The following is a 19682-nucleotide window of genomic DNA, read 5'->3' on the forward strand; positions in this document are numbered from 1 at the left end:
TGAAATATTAACAGTAAAATATTTGTCCTTCTAAGGTGCCATAGTTTTATTTTAAATCAAGGAACTTTATGAGCTTAATAGACCTATGCATTGCATGAAGAAAATTACGTATAGAAAAGTCCTGCAAGAAAGATCCTTCGCTACATGTATTAAATATGTTTCAGATAAGCCACCTGTTCATATTTGGGCAAATTTGCATGTGTAACCACTGACGTAGGATAGCTTGCAAAAGAGTAAGCTAGGTGACATGCTTCTAGCTGACAGAGTCAAGCAAAGGATGGCAAGCAAACACATGCATACAGCCAAGGGTACCACACCTTCATTCATTTTTTCACTCCGTGCTTTACATATTTGTGATGCCTTAAATCATACGTGCCCCTAAACACTTTTGGGCACAAGTCACAGCGGAATGGCTTTTCACCCTTGTGTATATGCACATGCCTGGCAAGGTTTCTATGTAGGGCAAAACCCATGGGGCAGAGCTGGCACTGAAATGGCCTCTCGCCTGTGTGGACACGGATGTGGTCCCTCAAATGATCCTTTCGTGTGAAGGTCCTGCTGCAGTAGTCACAAGCGTGCGGACGGTACCCAGTGTGGTTGCGAAGATGCCTGAGCAGTCCGCATCTCTGCGTGAAGCCCTTGCCACAGTGGCTGCACACATGGGGTTCTTCGCCGGTGTCTTCGACCTGGGCTTCTCTCTCGATGGAACCAGCGGCTGTCACAGGGTGAATCACATGCTGGCTTCCACCATGCAAGTCTGATTGATCCTCACAATGCGTAGGAGTCTGGCCTGAAAGACAAAACAATTTCTATGAGATAGTCAAACCTATGCGTCACAGCTCACTCATTGCTATCGCCTAAATATGGTGAAGGTGGCCGGCTGACACTCTTATACAACAGTTCTTGCAGTGTATATAGTAGGATTCAGATGCTTGAGCAAAAAGAGAACGGTGAAACAAAATTTTCCTATTTGAAATTTTCCATAACCTTGAAAGTGACATTTCATTTAGTCGATGATTCATAATTACCAAAACAAATTAAATACATTATTTTATATTAAGCTAGCACTAGCATTGACAACATCAGGTTTAGCTAATGCAGTTGCACCATCAATGGCTTCATGATAGAGACCTTGTGAATTTGCCAAGTTAAAGAAAAGCTTTTAGAGAACAAATTACTGTTAGTGATCTATAATTTCCAACGTTAATACTAATGTTAACTACGCTCCTATTTCATACAGTGCACACTGGGATATATGTTTGTAGAACAGCTGATGAGAAATGCAGGCAAGCTAAATTATTTCCAATGCAAATCACAGCCGCCCACATACATATAGTCCAAGTGTTCAATCAAGTTCATCATTCTCTGCCTTCAACACACAAAAAAACGTCATTAACATAGCATTTGCTTCTGCCCTGATAAAAATTTGGAGAACTCAACAGAGTGGGTAGCTCTAGAGGAACCTTAGAAAAGCTATCTGCTTGATAAGACAATGCCACAATAATACAAAGCATTCCATAACTCAAAACGTTGAGTTGGAGTCAATATTCCAATCTCCGGCTGTGGTCTTAATGAATAAAAAGAGAATTTGCAGATGTACACAGCAGCTTCATGGAAAATAAAGTGAATGCGAGGACAACGCTACTTTGCTCCATATAGAATAATGTCACTAGCAACTGAGTAAATGATATCAGTCCGATACCTAACATACACACACCAAATACATTGTTTGTGCAATGTCAGTGCAATGCTGCCCAAATTGTTCAGTAATTCATGCCAAACAACCTACAGCATGCAATGTGTTTCTTTCTGGCGAGTATAACAAGACACAAGCAAGCTACAAGCTTTGGAGGACACCATTTAATATAATATGGGTACCAGCCCATTTTCAAATACCTGAGAGAATGGAAATAAAAATTTGCCCTACTGCTTTTCCCAAACTGCTTTCATCAGAAACTTTCAACCACCAGTAAAAGGTAAAAACAAATCATTAAAACACTGATAAAAAAGTTTGATTGCATTTTGATACATAAACACAATACACAAACACAGAGCATTAGAAAAAACAAAGACGGTTTGATTAATAGAGTTTAATGACCCAAAGCTACTCGGGCTATAAGAGATGCCACAGTGAAGGGGACCAGAAATTCTCACAACCTAGGGCTCTTAAACATGCACCGTCACTACACAGCACACATGTGCCTTGCTTTTTGCCTCCACTGAAAAGAGACTGCCATGGCTGAGATTCAATCTTGCATCCTTGTGTTCAGAAGAGCCCTAAGCACTGAGCCACAGCAGTTTGTAAAAGAGGTACAAATTTAAAGGATCATGACGTAGCAAAAGCACAGGCTACCAATGCTATCAGTTCCAATAAGCCCACTTTTAAAGGGGGTATGTTTTATGCCTCATATTCTCCATACTCTTATGTTGTCCACTAAGTGTAACAATTCAGCACAGTCGAAGCAGGTCTGCAAAAAGTATCATGTCACATCCATTATGCACAAGAAAGAAGTACACAATATTTAAAATCACTTATCATAAGCTTTCTAAAAATGAGTCCATTGCATCAACCACAAAAATATTGTGACTGATGATCTGCAAGTCTCCTGTATTCTTGAAAGAGAATGTGGAGTCTTCCCCTGCACCAAAAAAAAAAAAAAAAAATCATTTTTTTTACAGATGCAGATGTCATCTTATCAACACAAAGAAATGTGGCACACTGAAGAAAATGCTGTCACAATGAAAGAGGGAACAGATATCAATTTGCATTTTCCATTGGCAAATGATCGCAAAGTTGGCTGCATATGCAACAAGTTTGCTGTAAATCTCACAAAACTCCCGAAAAGGAACCTTGAACAGCACCCATCAATCAATGTTTCACTGATCTGACTATGCTGATGGCACAACAGAATGGGTTTTGATGCAGCAACTTTGTGTGCAGATGTAAGGCACTGAGAATACAAAATAAGCATTAGTACTAGTAAGAGTTATCAACCCAGCAGCATTAGAGATTTGCAGACTGGCAACAGTTGTTTTGAAAGATATTTCCAGCACCTTGTTCTCCGTGGCTTCTCTTATTCTCCTGCAAAGTGAATTAGAGCACAAAAGAAATTAGAAAATATGCACCACAAATGCTACAAAGACAGTGCTGTTTATCCAAGTGAATTTGGCAATCATAGTCTGGCGATCCTGTGCGAGTTTAGTCAGAAGGCAAACAAAGGGTAATGAAGGCTACTTTGTGCAGTCGCTGTGGTCATCAAAGTAAGAAAATTGATCAAGTAGGGCAGCAAAAGGGTTCAAAGGCAAGTTGGTTGCAGGAGCCGTTATCGCAGCGTTTGACCATAAACAGCAGGCACATGCTCCATATTTTCAAGGAGTCAAGACTGCCAACAACAAATCATAACTGAGAGAATACTTGGGGAACACGCCATTCCTGACAACTTCCTTAAAACAAACAGCTCTGTTTGAGTCGAACTGTGGCCTGCAAAAGTCTCCCTTCTCGTGGCCTGCAAAAGACATTGCCCCTACCTGTGCCATTTGATGCATGCCTGGGACCCAGCCGTCAAATCCTGGCGATCGGTGCAGCGAATACTTCCACGGCCAGGCTTCATCGGTCATCATGGTGACAAGTTGTTACCTTCTTTCTCTTCTGTCTTTACCGAACCACACAAGATCGTCGTCATGTCATAAATCTGATCAATTTTGACTTCTTCATCCACCCTCAGTGGCCCAGGTAGTGTTACGGGCAAGGAAGAAGCGGGCACTCGTGCTAGGTCCGCCATCTTTCATTAAACATCATCTACCATCGCCATCGATCTCGTTCTGTCTCCTTTCGTTGGCTTGCCACTTCATAACAATATCAAATCAAATTAATTTTCCGAAAAGATATCATGACCAGGAGTCATCACAGCCTTAATTTCAAGCCACACTTTGCCCATACTGATATTTTCAAACAGCTTTTCCCCCGGAATATTGAACATTGGAACTCAATTCCTGCTCAATGGCCCGGGGGTAAAGCTATGTTTGAAAATTGGAATTCCTGACCCCCGTCGGGGTGGCCGGGGTAGTGCAGTGGTAAGACGCCCGACTATTGTGCCGAGTTCCCGGGTTCGAACCCAACCACAGCGGCTGCGTTTCGATGGAGGCGAAACGAAGAGGCGTCCGTGTACTGTGCGATGTCAGCGCACGTTAAAGATCCCGAGGAGGTCGAAATTACTCCATAGCCCTCCACTATGGCTCCCCTTTCTCTCTTTCCACTTTCACTGCCATCTTCCTCCCTTCTCTTATGGCGGGGCTCAGGTGTCCACGGAGCAAGTGTAACAGATACTGCACCTTTCCGTTCCTGTGAACCAATTATTATTATCTTTATACTCAATTCCTGCCAAAACGCGGTCTCTTCGTTTGTGCACATTCTTATCAGCCATCAATGCCATGATTCTTCTTTTTTTTTTACATTTTTTTTTTTGTAGTGTTAATTGTGTATCGGGTGATTTTCTTATTCATTTTTACAGTGTCTCCCCCATGTTATATCCACTGTGTGTAAACGTGATAAGTTTTTTTTTGTAGCTTGCAATTTTAGTATGTATTTTGCTTAACCCCACTCCAGCAATAGCCCCAGCAGGGGCTGCAGTATGCATAGATAAATAAATAAAAACTGTGGCGCCAGACGCTCGTTACTTCGGGAATTGTTCAACAAAATAGGCCTCCCAGAACCTCATTTACAAGCAAGATCGGTGTACACGATCTTCACATGTGCTATGGCAGGCGCTACAATGATCGGCAGTTTTTCAATTTTTAAAATATAGCTCAGTCAGACAGTTCCAGTTCTGCGTCCTTTAATTTTACCTCATCCCACGGCTGCGATTGTACACATGCATCAGACAGATGCACAGTTTTGGACGCTGCTTGGCCAGTCACTGTTCTTTTTTATTTCTAATTTTGATGATGTCATGCTGTTCTAATGCCTACATATATATCTTGCACACATTACTGCTCCCACTATTCCGAAACTGGACAAAGGACATGCATAATTCACCACACTGTCTGCTTCACCACGTGGTCTGTGCGGCAAAGGCATCCTCAAAACACAATGAGACTCTTTTGTGAAGAAGCATCACTGCTACTGCGACATGCAGGGAAAAGAATTGGCGCAGGCCTTTGTGATTTGAAGCAATTTTTCTTCAACATTTCAAGCAGTATGTGCTAAGCAATACACTTGACTAAACCAGAGAGAACTGTCATTCTTACTTGATTTTCATCTTAAATGCACCCAAACAAGACAAAGGTGTTCATTAGAGAAAGTTACTGCGATGTACCGGTATTCAGCAGTTTTTTCAGGCCCATTCGATAACACAAACTTTCGGGTAATTTGAAAATTTTTGTGATCCAGTGAAGCCCGAATTGACAAGAGTTTACTGTAAAAGCTTTTTTAAGCGAGAGTGGCTCAATTGTCAATAGTTTGGACACTGCTACTGAGGAGCTTGCACCTTCGTAAGGCATCAGATGAAAAGACCTTGCATTCATATATTGTTAGCTCAACACTTTCAAATCGTCCAGGGCCAAGGCCCATCCTCAGAAAACATGTGAGGGGTAAAAAGATACGACATATAACACACCATGCTTCCATTAAGTGCACTCCTTTCTGTCAAGCTACACTCCCACCACCTTCTCGGGACGCCAATGCAAAAGCAAAGATATCAGGCATGGCTCAGGAATGTGCAGATCTGGCTTGCAATCTGGCTTACCTCCACAATATTCTTTCATCATTAAAACTATGTAGGGTATGAAACAATGTGCTACAGAGCTTTGCTGAAATGCAGCATAACACTTTAGCTGTTATTTTATATATAAAATGCAAGAACGACAATATTTCATATGAGTCACTTGCTCGTTTCGAAAATGTTAATGAAAACTCTTGTGATAGTATGTTTTGCCACAAGTAAGAGCTTTTTATTCCAAGACAGGAAACAAATGTAATGAAACAAAATCTGGCATTATTGGTTGCTTTAATGCAGCATTACATGTTTTCCTTGTATGTCGAATGCTGAAGTGCCTAGCCATTGATGTACAAGATCTGTCAGAGAATCTAATCAAATCACCAGATTCGGGGCTGTTACCATAATTGCCAACAAATGGGCATTGCTATATGCATTTTGCATTTGCTAATTTTGCTCTTTCTCAACCACTGCTTACACACGCTATAAAACAAGCATTATTTATGATTATTATTTCTTGTACTCAATGCCGGCATGCAATGAACGTCTTCCCACATTTACAAAATAGACAGTGAAGGACTGCAACTATGTCACTATCATTTTTTAACAAAGTTTATTCAATTTGGTGCATGACAAAGGTGTTATATGCTGCCTTAATCTTCCATCATACAGTCACCTCACAAGTATACTAGGACAAGTTCTCAGGAACTTGCAGGAGCTCTGAGGCAGACAATGCAAGGAAAAGGGGCAGAACGGTTGATAATGCGTAAACTGTCTCACATGCACAAATATCTTCCGAGGACTCCTGTGCGTTTCTTTCTATTGTATGCAAGAGAAGATGGAATCCAAACTCATCAAGAAGTACACCTCATTACAGGACAAGCGTGAGTCTTAAGACAGCAAATTCGCTAGTGCCACATCAGCCACAAAAAGCCGACGCTTAAAAAAACTGCTATTTTCTACAACTATCCAGCAATCAGCTTGACCACAAGTTTTTCTACACTTATTGACAAATGCTACATATATAAATTTTGAGAACCAAATGTCTAGCAAACACTTATTGGCAAATATTTTCAGGACTTCATTCTGCAGTTTTCCCTTTGTGCTTCTGCTCCCTGTGGAGCTTCAAACTGCAAGATTTTGTGAACCTTACTGAGCACAAGTTGCACTATAATGGTTTTTCACTCTTGTGTATACAACGAGTGTGGTTCACAAGTAGTTGGAGTTGTGTAAAAGCCATGGGGCAGAGCTGACAATCGAATGGCCTCTCGTCTCGCCTGTGTGGGTACGGATGTGCTCCGTGAGAACATCCTTTCGTGCAAAGGTCTTGCCACAGTAGTCACAGGAGTGTGGTCTGTATCCGGTGTGGTTGCGAAGATGCCTGAGCAGTGCAGTTCTCCACACGAAGCCCTTGCCACAGTGGTCGCACACATGGGATTTCACTCCGGTATCTCTAGTCTGGTATTTTCCCTTGATGGTAGCAACAGTTGTCACGTAGCGACTCGAGTGCTGGCTTGTACGGTCCGCATTTCGTTCAGGTGGCACCACGTCTGCATTGTAAAGTCGGAAGAGTTTGCATAAAACAGAGGAATTCACGTGTTAGGACTTGTAGCTAGGGACAAAATACAGCGAGCATGGAAGGCACTGTTATACAACAGTTGAGCAGCAGGAATAATGTTGGATTCAGCAAGTGAAGCATAAAGAGGGCTCTGTTCTGTAAGACATATGTTTCCACGCACCTGAAAGCAAAACTAGAAAAGCTCAAATTTCAGCACCAACCGTACTGCACCTTACAGATGACTCATGATGATCAACAGAAACATGAAGATACTGAAAAAAAGAAACCTAGCAGAAACAACACCAGCTTATGTCCATACACCATCAATGGCTTTGTGGCAGAAGAGCTAGGAATTTCAAAGTAGTGAACTAATATTAATGGTGCTCCTGTCTAGTACAGATCTCATAAGGCATATGCAGGGATATGTCTTTTGGATAACAGCTCCTTGAAAACCTCAGGTAGACAAAATTCATAGCTATGCAAATCACAGCAGCCTAGAAACATAGCCCATGTGCTCAATCACGTTCATCCTGCTCTGCCTTCAAGACTAAAACAAGTCATTAGCATGGCATTCGTTTCTGCCCTGACCCAACATGAAGTCAACAGAGTGGGCAGCTCTAAGGGAGCCATAGAGAAGCTGTATTTTTTAAGTTTTACAATCAAACAAAACAATCCATAACTAAAAAGTTGGGTTACACTTATTACTATCATCAATTATGAATGTAATGAATATAAGACAGAACACAAACAAGAGCATCCATGCTCCAGCAAAAATATAACGAGAAAAGTGAACGCAAAAACACTTCTTTACTCTACGTAGGAAGGTGAATGGTGATGCTCTATGGGCTAGTCTCTTTGTAGCAGGTCAACAGACATCAGTTGTGCAGCCAAAAAGAAACACCATACACACTCACATCCAGACAAGTATGCAAAAACGTGCACACGAAAGAGTCAACTATATTAGTGTCTGCCCCTACAGTTTGCACATAGCGGTTCAACATTCAGAAAGCCTCTGTTTGGCAGCCTGTACAACGAGGGCAGCTAATGCTGCTAGCACCACAACCCCCAAGACCGCCGTCAGTGCCTGCAGTCGCGCATCTTGTTACAGGAAAGCAGAGCACCTGCTGAAATGCGGCTCCCTCTGAATGTGATAATGTCAGGCTCGAACACCACATCACAATATGCTCACTCATCTCCGTTTCAGCACCGAACAGTTGGCAACAGTGTACAAAACCAGTCACAGTTGCCAACTGTTCGGTGCCACTGTCAAAACGGCTGCGGACACGAGCATTCCGAGAGCTCCCCAGTCTCGAAGAAAACCTACCTAGATACAAACAGCCACATATGCCTTATACGCAATATCAGCACAAGCTACCCACATTATTCACCATAAATGTCAGTAATTCATGCCAATCAACAACCTACAATATACAGAGTTTCTTGTTAGTGGTTGCTACAGGACACAAGCAAACTGCAAGCTTTGTAGGACACCATTCATTAAAGGTCAAAACCCATCTTTGAGTACCTAAGAAAACTGAAAGAAAAAATTGCCCTACTGCTTTTTCAAAGCTGTTTTCGTCAAACTTTCAAGTGCAAGTAAAATGCAAGAAAAGTCATTAACTATTGAAGAGAATTTAACTGCAGATTGGTATATAATCACACTGAACACTCAAAGCAACATATTATAAAAACCAAAGGTTTGATTTAGTTTGTTTCAGTTCAAAGGGTTTAATGTTTTAAGGCGACTCGGGCTACGAGGAATGCTTTAGCGGAGGGCTCCGCAAATTTCGTCCAATTACATGTACAGCGCAAATGATCACGATGCAGCAAAAGCACAGGTAACCAATGGTTTATGGAACAAAATTTTTTATGCCTCATATTCTCCATACTCTTATGTTGTCCACTAAGTGTAACACTCCAGCACAATCAAAGCAGATCTGCAAAAAGTATCATGTCACATCCATTATGCACAAGAAAGCAGTACACAATATTTAAAACCATTTATCATAAGCTTTCTAAAAATGAGTCCATTGCATCAACCACAAAAATATTGTGACTGATGATCTGCAAGTCTCCTGTATTCTTGAAAGAGAATGTGGAGTCTTCCCCTGCATCAAAAAAAAAAAAAAAATCATTTTTTTTTACACATGCAGATTTCATCTTATCAAAACAAAGAAATGTGACACACTGAAGAAAATGCTGTCACGATGAAAGAGGGAACAGATATCAATTTGCATTTTGCATTGGCAAATGATCGCAAAGTTGGCTGCATATGCAACAAGTTTGCTGTAAATCTCACAAAACTCCCGAAAAGGAACCTTGAACAGCACCCATCAATCAATGTTTCACTGATCTGACAGTGCTGATGGCACAACAGAACGGGTTCTGATGCACCACACTTTGTGTGCAGACGTAAGGCACCGTGAATACTAGATAAGCATTAGTACTAGTACGAGTTATCAACCCAGCAGCACTAGAGATTTTCAGACCGGCAGCAGTTGTTTCGAAAGATATTTCCAGCACCTTGTTCTCCGTGGCTTTTTTTTTGTTTCCCCTGCAAAGTGAATCAGAGCAAAAAAAAATAAAATAAGCACCACAAACACTACAAAAACAGTGCTGTTTATTTGCCAGGTGAATTTGGCAATCATAGTTTGGCAATCCTGTGTGAGTTTAGTTAGAAAGCAAATAAAGGTAATGAAGGCTACTTTGTGCAGTCACTGTGGTCATTAAAGTCAGAAAATGCATTAAATAGGAATGCAAAAATTTCAATGGTAACTTGGTTGCAGGAGCTCTTATATCGCAGCTTTTCAGCACGAACGGCAGGCACGAGCTCCAAATTTTTGAAGAGTCAAGGCTTGAGAAAAAAGTTAGCACTGAGAGAATATTTGTGGTACACACCGTTCAGGATACCCCCGCCAGAAACAAACTGCTCTGCCAAATTTTGGCCTGCCCTGCTGTTCTAGAGGAAGCTTAATTCATGCATACCAGTATCCATATGAGAACATGCATCTATTTTAATCAAGTTGAACAGTGCAACAGTGCACTTTGAATAAAACCGCCGACAAAAGTCCTGTTATCATGTGCATGTTGCTTCTGAACACCTCAAAGCAATTTTTGTAAAGGTCAGAGTAAGCAGCTCCATTGAGCAAATCTTTTTAGATAAACATTTTCTGCCTTCTGCTGGCTATGTTATCATTTTATCTTATTCTTTCTCAAACAGCAAAAGAGAAATTTATTTTAGAGGATTTGGATTTAGAAATTTTCTCCCTCAACTTGCGAATCTCAACTTGCATTTTTCACCAACAAGCTGCAAGTCATTCTTGATCGTAATTCACTAGCCAACTGTGTATTCATTGATTTCACCAAAGCGTTCGATAAAGTCTGCCATAGCTCACTACTATACAAACTACAGAAATTTAAAGATTCTTCACCTGGCTTGAAGCTTTTCTTATTAACCGTCAACAGTTCGTTTCAATTAATGACCTCAGATCCGAGTATGGTTCACTCCGGTGTTCCTCAAGGCTCTGTACTCGGTCTGCTTCTTTTCCTTATTTTCATTAATGACCTACCTTCCCATATTTCATCTAACATTCACCTATTCGTCGACGACTGTGTAATATTTAGGGAAACAAAATGCGAAAGCGACATACTAACTCTTCAATCTGACCTCGATTCCATCTCAACCTGGTGTAAATCTTGGCTAATGAACCTCAATGTTAACAAGTGCAAATTCATGCGTGTGTGTAAAGTGACTACTAATTTGCCCTCCTATCACCTTAACGGCATGCTTCTAAACTCAGTATTCTCGTATAAATACCTCGGTGTTCACATTACTAGCAACCTTACCTGGACTGTTCATGTTACCCATGCTATTAACAACGCCAACAAAACACTCGGATATCTTCGTCATAACTTTCGCAAAGCCCCTTCGTATTATCTAAACTAGAGTATGCAGCATCATTATGGGATCCTTATCAGCAGAACTTAATGCACTCACTGGAAATGGCCCAAATATTCCTGTACAGTTTATCCTCTCCAACTATAACAAAACAGCAAGCGTATCCAGCATGAAAGCCAGCCTCGGTCTGTTATCCCTTGCGTCTCGTCGCAAAACACTTCGTCTTTGTCTGTCTTTTTCATAAAATTTTTCATCATTCTCACCAGCGCGAAGAGCTTATTTCATCCCCACAAAATTGGAGTACTAGCTATTCTGCAGAACAAAAACCAACTTTCATTCATTTTTGCCCCGTACATCCGACGAGTGGAATCGCCTTCGCGCATCACTGGCACTATAATGACCACTGTTTATTTCAAGAATGCCTTAGCTAAAAATGTATAACCAGCAACATTTTTTGAACTATTCTCATATTGTTAGGTTTTGTTTTTTATTACATTGTATAACCACTCCCCTCTGTATTGCCGTATGGCCCTGAGGATAAATAAAATGTCCTTCTCTACACACTGACCAATTCACAACATTGGGTAAAACGTTGAAAGTGCAATTAAAATATTTCAATTACTTTCTGAGCCAAGATATCGTATGAATATTTGAATAAATTCGGCAGAACAATTTACACTCCAGGCACTATTGGTATTTCAATCAAGGCAAGTTCTTATGGAACTGCACGGATACCATATCTCACGCCACAAGTGATGAGCTAGCAAACATTAAGAATATTATTGCCGCTAGAGCTACCGCGGGAGCCCAATAATCCACAGCATCTTATCAAACTAATGCATGACAGAAAGAAATGGCCACATCAGTGAACAAAAGCGTCTCACTGCTTTTGTATGCGTACTGCACTCGCGTTCTCAAAACTGAAATCCGGATAATAAGCGAAGTTACGGCTTTACGCATGCACATAGAAAGCGGTAACTAATTTGCACGGTTGAGTCACTGCAGTTAAAAGCTAATCGGCCTGCTGCGTTCATTGTCATGTCTTATTGAGCCTGATTAGAATTCAGTTTAGATTAAAGTAAAAAGTTGAGCAGTTTACTATAACATCGCAAGGAAATACGGCAATGACAATGGACTCGCCAAGTGCGCACAAACGCGGGCGAAGCTTTCAGTACTTTCAGGGCGAGTTGTCATTCGCAGGGCCGCCCGTCATTGTTTGCTTCTGCAAGGTTTCGTGTTACGTGCACCAGTACAGTACTTAAGTGAATAAGGCAAGCAAGAGCACGAAAAGTTGAAAACTAGCTTGATGCGAGTGGAAGTGGAACCGATGCCTGCGAGTAGTCCGCGCTGTCCACGTGGTAGGTGCCATGGTAGATCATGTTCATCTCGCGTTCCGAGTTCTTGAAGTTCGTACGGTTCGCACATCGTCTATCGCAGTGCATACTTTGCGCATTGTTGATGCGTGTTAATGCACGCCGCGATGCGACTTGCTTTCTAACGGTTCTTGTTTCATCACGTTCGCGGCTTCCGAGTTGAATGTTTTTCCTCTGTGCAAACTGAGTAACAAATTTAAACTTCTATGGTATCTTCTAGGCACATAAAAACTGCCATACAGTTAGGAGTGCCATAATCGAAACTTGATTATGGCACCCTGCCAAGCCAACCTTCCGGCGCGCGTCGGCGCGCATTTTCAACCTTTCGAAGCGAGCATGAGGGAAGGAAAAACATTTTTCTTCCTCCATGTAAGTGAGGTTTAAATTTTTAGACCGCTACATATGGGTAGTTTCGGGGCATACAGAGATGGCCGATTTTTAGACCGTGAATCGTTGAGGGTGAAGAACGTGAAGACGACCAAGACGGCGGTAGCCACCGCTCGAGTCGTGGGCTCCGTACGACCGTACTCGCGGGAAGTCGGTCGTCCGCGGAGCCGAACAGTGGGGCGAGGCTGTGGAAAGCGAGGCAGTCCAGCAGACTCAGAAGCGAGGTCTGAGACGTCGTAATTATGGTGGGTGGAGACTGATGAGTCGGTGGCTTGTGCGAATCTGGGGCATGGCACTTTCGGATGCCCAGTTCCCTCCCCACCTACAAAAGGGTAGCTCGCCCGTCAGTGTTCCTGTATATACAGGAACACTAGAGGTACAGGTAGGTTGACAAGCAGCTTATGCGAGGCCTAGAAGATGAGAAATCTGAGGCAATGAAGTTCTGTATGCGAGATTCTCTATAGAAGGGACCATACTGCAGCACAGATATCACAGAAACTGGACAGCTCATGTCCGGCCTGAAAAAATATATCATGGCTCACGTCAATACCATGCATGATATGACAAAAATGGGCGAGAGTTTATCATGCATTTGCACATTAGTGGAGTTGCGGAATGGCATTTCTCCAGCTGGCTCACCAGAACCCGATTCTACAAAGAACGAAACCAAAGCCTTAACGTACGCACTTTACCCTGCCATTAGCCGCCTGCACAAGCACAAGGCCACTGGAATGAATGGTATGCAGACTTTTTCAGTACAGCTAGAAGTTCGATTTGGAGTCGAGGGCCCAAATTGCCGCTATATTCCTGGACATCTGCAGTGGAGCTATCATCCCTGGAGAATTGGCAATGGGGTGTGATGATGTTCATCCTTAACACACACACACACATGCTGGATATGCAAACTTTAAGCATTACTGGCGAAATCCTTTCTGAAATGGGGTTCAATGCCACCTAGATGTGCAATAATGTTATTTCCTTTCAAATATATTTAGAAACTTAGCAGGCCTGCGTTTGTATGAAATATGAAAGAAACAGTCGTCAAAACTCTTCACACGAGCACCTTCACAATATGGAAGCATTTTACAGATAAGGAACGTTTTAGGTTTGGTTTATGGGATTTAATGTTCCAAAGCGACTTGGGTTATCAGACACACCGTAGTGGAGGGCTCCGGGAATTTCGACCACCTGTGGTTATTTGTGTACTCACATCACACAGCACAGCTTGCCGCACCCAGGATTCAATCCCACATCCATGGGCACAGCAGTTGAACACCCTAACGACTGCGCCTCCATAGTGGAAAGATGTGTTGTCAGCAAAACTTGTGTGGCAATGTGACCATGAATAGGCAGGAAAGGGAAGACAACCACTGTCTGTGCTGCAAGGAGAAGGTGTTAGTTTGAGTAGGGGTGCAGAAGGGTAAAGGGGGAAGTTTGAGAGAGGTGATTAGCGCTGAGTCAGCCCCCTCCGCATGGCCAATCTTGTTTCCTTTCCTGCTAATCCTTGGTCTCATAGCCACAAAAGATTGTCTGCACTGTCAGCTGAGGTCGCATTACCTAGCACACATGTAATGTCAAAGGGTAGCTTCATGCGGTCGTATCATTTGTAGCGTTTTAAGTGGTCCATGTCCGGCATAAGTCACATTGGAATTGTTTATCGCCTCTGTGTACATGCAGGTGCTTTGCTCGGGTCATGTCGGATGAAAACTAGTACTACATATGCTAGAATGCCAACAGGGCAATGTTAAAGGAGTAGGATTTTGCTTTAGTGTAATTGCAAGGAAACAAAGAGAACTGCGGTGACATTCATACATGACCATGTGACAAACACAAGCACACTCTTTAATTCGTCGACTCAAATGAACAATAAGGCCATCTTTTATTCCTACAAACACCAAGGGCTCAGACTAACGAGACATATTGAATAAACAAATTTCAAGCATTAAAAGTGGAGTCCTTACAAAATTTAAAGCAATTCCATCTAGAGTGCCATAGTTTTATTTTAATTCATATAAATTTACGAGTTCAGTACACCTCTGCATTGCATGAAAGAAAATTGTCCAAAGAAAAACCCTGCAAGGTAGTACCTTCACAACATGTATGTGTGTTTCAGATAAGCCACTTGTTAATATTTGGGGAAATTTGCATGCGCAACCACTGACGTAGGATAGCTTGCAAAAGAGTCAGCTAGGTGGCAAGCTTCTAGCTGACTGAGAGTCAAGAAAAAGATGGCTAGCAAACACATACATACTGCCAAGGTTACCAGAACTTCATTCATTTTTCACTCCGTGCTTTACATATTTGTTATGCCTTAAGCCATATGTGCCTATAAACACTTTTGGGCACAAGTCACATTGGAATGGCTTTTCATCCTTGTGGATATGCACATGCCTGGCAAGGTTTCTATGTTGGGCAAAAACCATGGGGCAGAGCTGACAACGAAACGGCTTCTCGCCAGTGTGGATGCGGATGTGCTCCTCTAGGGAGTCCTCTCGTGCAAAGGTCTTGTCACAGTAGTCACAAGAGTATGGACTGTATCCGGTGTGGTTGTGAAGATGCCTGACTAGTGTATTTCGCCACTTGAAGCCCTTGCCACAGTGGCTGCACATATGGCGCTTCTCGCCAGTGTCTTCAACCTCGTCTTCTCCCATGATGGAACCAGCGGCTATCACGCAGTGAATCATAGGCTGGCCTACAGCATGCAAGTTTTGTTCAGGAGGAACATCATCTTCATAAGTGGTGGCCAGTTCTGTATAGGAAATGCACAGCCATCTGCGTCAGACAGTGGGCTCGATGCATAACACCTCAGTCCATGCTACAATGTAGAGAGAAACCATGCATAGAAGGCAAACTTATATAACAGTTGCACCAGAACGAATAATGTAGGATTTAACAAGTAGAACACTAAGAGAAGTGAACTTTCAGACAAAATTTCTATATTTTCAGGTGTCTGGACAATTACAAGTGAAATCTCACTTTGCTGAAAACTAACGATTATCCAAAAGAAATAGTAAACTACTTTTCAAACTCTAGTAATCCCAACACCAGCTTTAATCTCTGTAATTAAATCATCAATTTCTTCACGACTGAGACCATCCAATTCTTCTGAGCCAAAGAAAAGCTTTTTGAGAACAAATGACTGGTTTGAAGGTATAATTTCCAATGTGATATGCCAGCATTTACAGCGTCTGTCCAGCAAACGTCTCATAAGGTGCACACAAGAATATAAATTTTAGAGAATAGCTGCTAAGAATAAATTCCATGTACACTGAATTCTTCACTATGCAAATCACAGTAGTCTACAGACATCGCTGAAGTGTCCAACTGAGTTTGCCGTACTACACATCCGGGACTAGAATTAAGCACAAAACTTCGCAAAAGTATGACAAATTGGAAACTAGCTTGACATGACTGCAAGTTGTATCTTTTCCAGTGAACAGTCAGAACAGTCCGCGCCGTCCGATTCTCGAAGTTGATGCATTGTTGATGCTTGCATGCTTGTTGTTCATGCGCGCCGCAATGAGACTTGTTTTCCAATAGTTCTTGTTTCATCACGTTGGTGGAGCCAAAATTAAAGTGAGCACAAACTACGTAGTAAATTAAAAATTGTCATTCAGTAACTATTTTTACGCCTCAAATCTTTAAAACTTCGTGGACACGAAAGTTTTAACAATTGCTTGTTTATGGCACTCTGTGGCACGTCCATCGTTGGCGCGCATGTTTAAACTTTTGATCGGAATCGACCAGCAAAAAGTTAGATTAGAATACTAGTACACTATAACTCCAGCGTCACATTATGGGATGCACATCTTCCCTGCATTACGGAAGATTGAGGTACTTAGAATACACTTCACCTGCAGCTCTCATGACGGCACGCAGCCGCTCAATGGAAACACGCTTTACATGGACAGTATGGACGGCATGACGAGGAAATTGTTGCACGTGCTGCTTGCGAACGTGCGAAATCTGCGTCGATGCACGAGGTGCGCAACTGTTGTATGCCGCTGTGAAGGTGATAAGGTACGATGACCTGTCCGTTGAGTTCCCGTACGTACAAGCGTGGTTGAACAAACACTGCAGGAGGACAAAAACCTCTGCCGTCATCCGGCTCCCTCGCCTAATCCCTTATTTAAGCACACACTCATAAGCTAGCTATACTGTATACTGGGTCGACGACAACCTGCTTAAAGATATATACCAGTTAAAAAACAAAAAAAAAACAAAAAAATGATATGGCGGCCCAGGCCAATTGTAATTTTTCCAATTGAAACGATCAAAAGCCAGTTGTGTTTTTGCCACCCATTGAACTTTATCATTTGATATAATTGGTGCTTCCAGTTCAGAATAATTGCATGGTCGCCCATCAAGGTGAAATGGTTATCAAATGAACTCAATTAAATGGTATACTTAATTATTGACACCAAATAGTTTAATTGAACTCAAATAGGTGAAAAAATTAAAATTCAATTTCGAGCTTTCCTGGAAGAGCGTAGGACTGCCAACATTTATACTGGTGGATTGAAATAAATAGCTCTTAAATCAAGCAACAAGCATGCATACACACTAAACAACAAAGATGCAATGTATACCCACAAAACTGCAGACGTATATACTTCATTCATGGGACACTCCCGCTGTAGACAGGAACACTTCTCTATTATTCTGAGTCATCTTAAGCATTATGCCTGCAATTGATGGTGGACATGATTATAATCAATTAGAAAGATTGAGCTTTTAATTCCTTTTTACAATATATTTTTTCACCGTTTTTCATAAAGATATCTATATAGTGTTCCGCAACTTTATCGGAACCGCCTTGGAAAATTTTCCCACCAGTCGAGGCGGGAAAATTTTCCAAGACAGTTCCGATGAAGTTGCAGAACACTGTATATAATCAGCTCAGTCAAGAATATCACTGACTTGCGCTTGGATTTTCCCAACTGTTCCTCGCTTTGGACCAGCTGGAACCAATAGGCATTTCCAACACAGAAGCTACAGTTCTTTCGATATTGTGCAGTTAAGTAAACAAATTAGGAGTGCTGAAATCATTTGGAGCTGGTTATTACTATTGAGATGGTGGAACCCAATGGAATGAATAACTGGAACCAAAGACAAATGCACTGTCCCAATTGAGTTTATAAGCCCAGTGGCCGACCTATTGGAATCAATTGGTTCCCACTGGATTGACCTGTAATGCTTACTTAGACCGTTTTTTTTTACTGGGATCATTTTCAATTGACTCCCAGTTGGAAAGGGCCATTGATTTCTTTGCTCTCAACCAGTTGAACTTCCCAATTGGGAGCCTGGTGAAAATCCTAACTGGGTTCATGGAACAATCCCCAGTTCGTTCTCATTGAATAAAGAATGCACAGTCCCAGTTTAGTTCGTTAGTTCCAACTCACTCAATGGGAACCAGTTGGTAGCAACTGTGAATTGGGAGTAAAGAAACAAATCAAGTCTCTCAATTGGGAGTGAAGAAACAAGTTGGGTTGGCCGATACCCAACGGACAAACCATTCAGGATCAGAGGAACTAATTAAATCTGAGTGGTGGTCCCAATTCGACTCTTTGCATTGGGATAAACCCCTATTGACCAAGCTATATGAACGTGTCTACGTGGCTTAGGAGAATTGATTTTGTAAAGTGCTTAAGCATGCAAATGAAGGCACATTCTCCACATTACAGTCCAAGATGTGTGCACAAACAAGTATGAAGGTATATGAGAGTATGGCTTCTGTTGGTCTAATTTCTATAGGGAGCCGAATCAGAATTAGTATGACTTTATTTTCACAATTGTTATATGTACCACAATCTATATCACTATCACCTTCTCTTTGGGCTCCCCAGCCTTTGCCGGGGCTGCGAACACTGGTTGTAAATGAGCGTACCTTGTATGCTTGCTTGAGTCCAGGTCCGAATGGACTTTTTCAGAAGCCTGTGCTGCACCAACGCTTCTGAGTCAGGAAGGCCTGACTTGCCGTGGTACCTCGGCACAGCCAGCCAGTGTCGATGGCGATGCGTAATGAGCTATCAATGTGCGAGCTGTCGTGAAGATGTACTCTGAGCATTCCTCACTCTCCTTCGTTCTGTATCCCACGCATTTTTACCCTTTGGTTGGGCCTGCAGGCTGCATATCAGCGCCCGTAGTTTGACCACAAATGCCTAAGTAGCTTTTGCCTTGCGCAGGCGGCGCCGCAACCCTGCTTTCGGGTGCTGCTATGTGTTTGTGATGAGGTGTAGATAAGTGAATGTTTTGTAATGCAGCTTACAGGGTAATAAATGTGGGCTCTTAATTACCTCCACCTTTCTTCGGAGCGAAAGTGCAGTGAACGCTGGCCGTGTCCCTCAGTATGCTCCGGCTCGAATCCATAGTATCAGGGTGAAGTGCCACCTAATAACAGCACACCTTCAAAGGTGCAACTGCCACAAGTTGCAGAACACAGTATAATATAATATATATTGGGTGGTCTTTCATATCATGTGTTCACTTGTAACTGTATGCGAATGAGCGTGAGTTAACTCAGGCACAAATTAAGAAAATATGAGTAGGCAAGTAGCAAAGTGCATGTAATCCAACAAGGACCTGCAAGGAAGCAGCAGATGAGAGCCATTTTTGCCGTCATGTGATACCCTCAAAGGCAGAGCAGAGCTTAAATTCCCCCCCTCTCCCCCCCTTTTTTTTCATCTTCAATGTGTTCTCTTTGAATGGTGAGTGATTATTTTTGAAAAGACTGCTTCCCAGTGATCTGTACT

The 19682-nt window shown here is 42.1% G+C and overlaps 1 protein-coding gene across 1 annotated transcript in view; it reads right to left on the reverse strand.

Moving 5' to 3' along the window:
• Nucleotides 1–15581, reverse strand: part of LOC146188118 (uncharacterized) — a 39959-nt gene extending 24378 nt beyond the window's left edge. The window contains exons 1-3 of the mRNA XM_084604994.1: nucleotides 15284–15581; nucleotides 6926–7306; nucleotides 325–790 (exon numbers count right to left, since the gene is read on the reverse strand). Coding sequence (XP_084461120.1) covers nucleotides 325–790; nucleotides 6926–7306; nucleotides 15284–15581 — 1145 coding nt within the window. The remainder of the gene's footprint in view (nucleotides 1–324; nucleotides 791–6925; nucleotides 7307–15283) is intronic.
• Nucleotides 15582–19682: the final 4101 nt, after the last annotated feature.

The sequence above is a fragment of the Amblyomma maculatum genome, chromosome 5 (genome assembly GCF_055883805.1).
Source record: "Amblyomma maculatum isolate TAMU_Amacu chromosome 5, ASM5588380v1, whole genome shotgun sequence".
In the NCBI taxonomy this organism is placed as follows: domain Eukaryota; kingdom Metazoa; phylum Arthropoda; class Arachnida; order Ixodida; family Ixodidae; genus Amblyomma; species Amblyomma maculatum.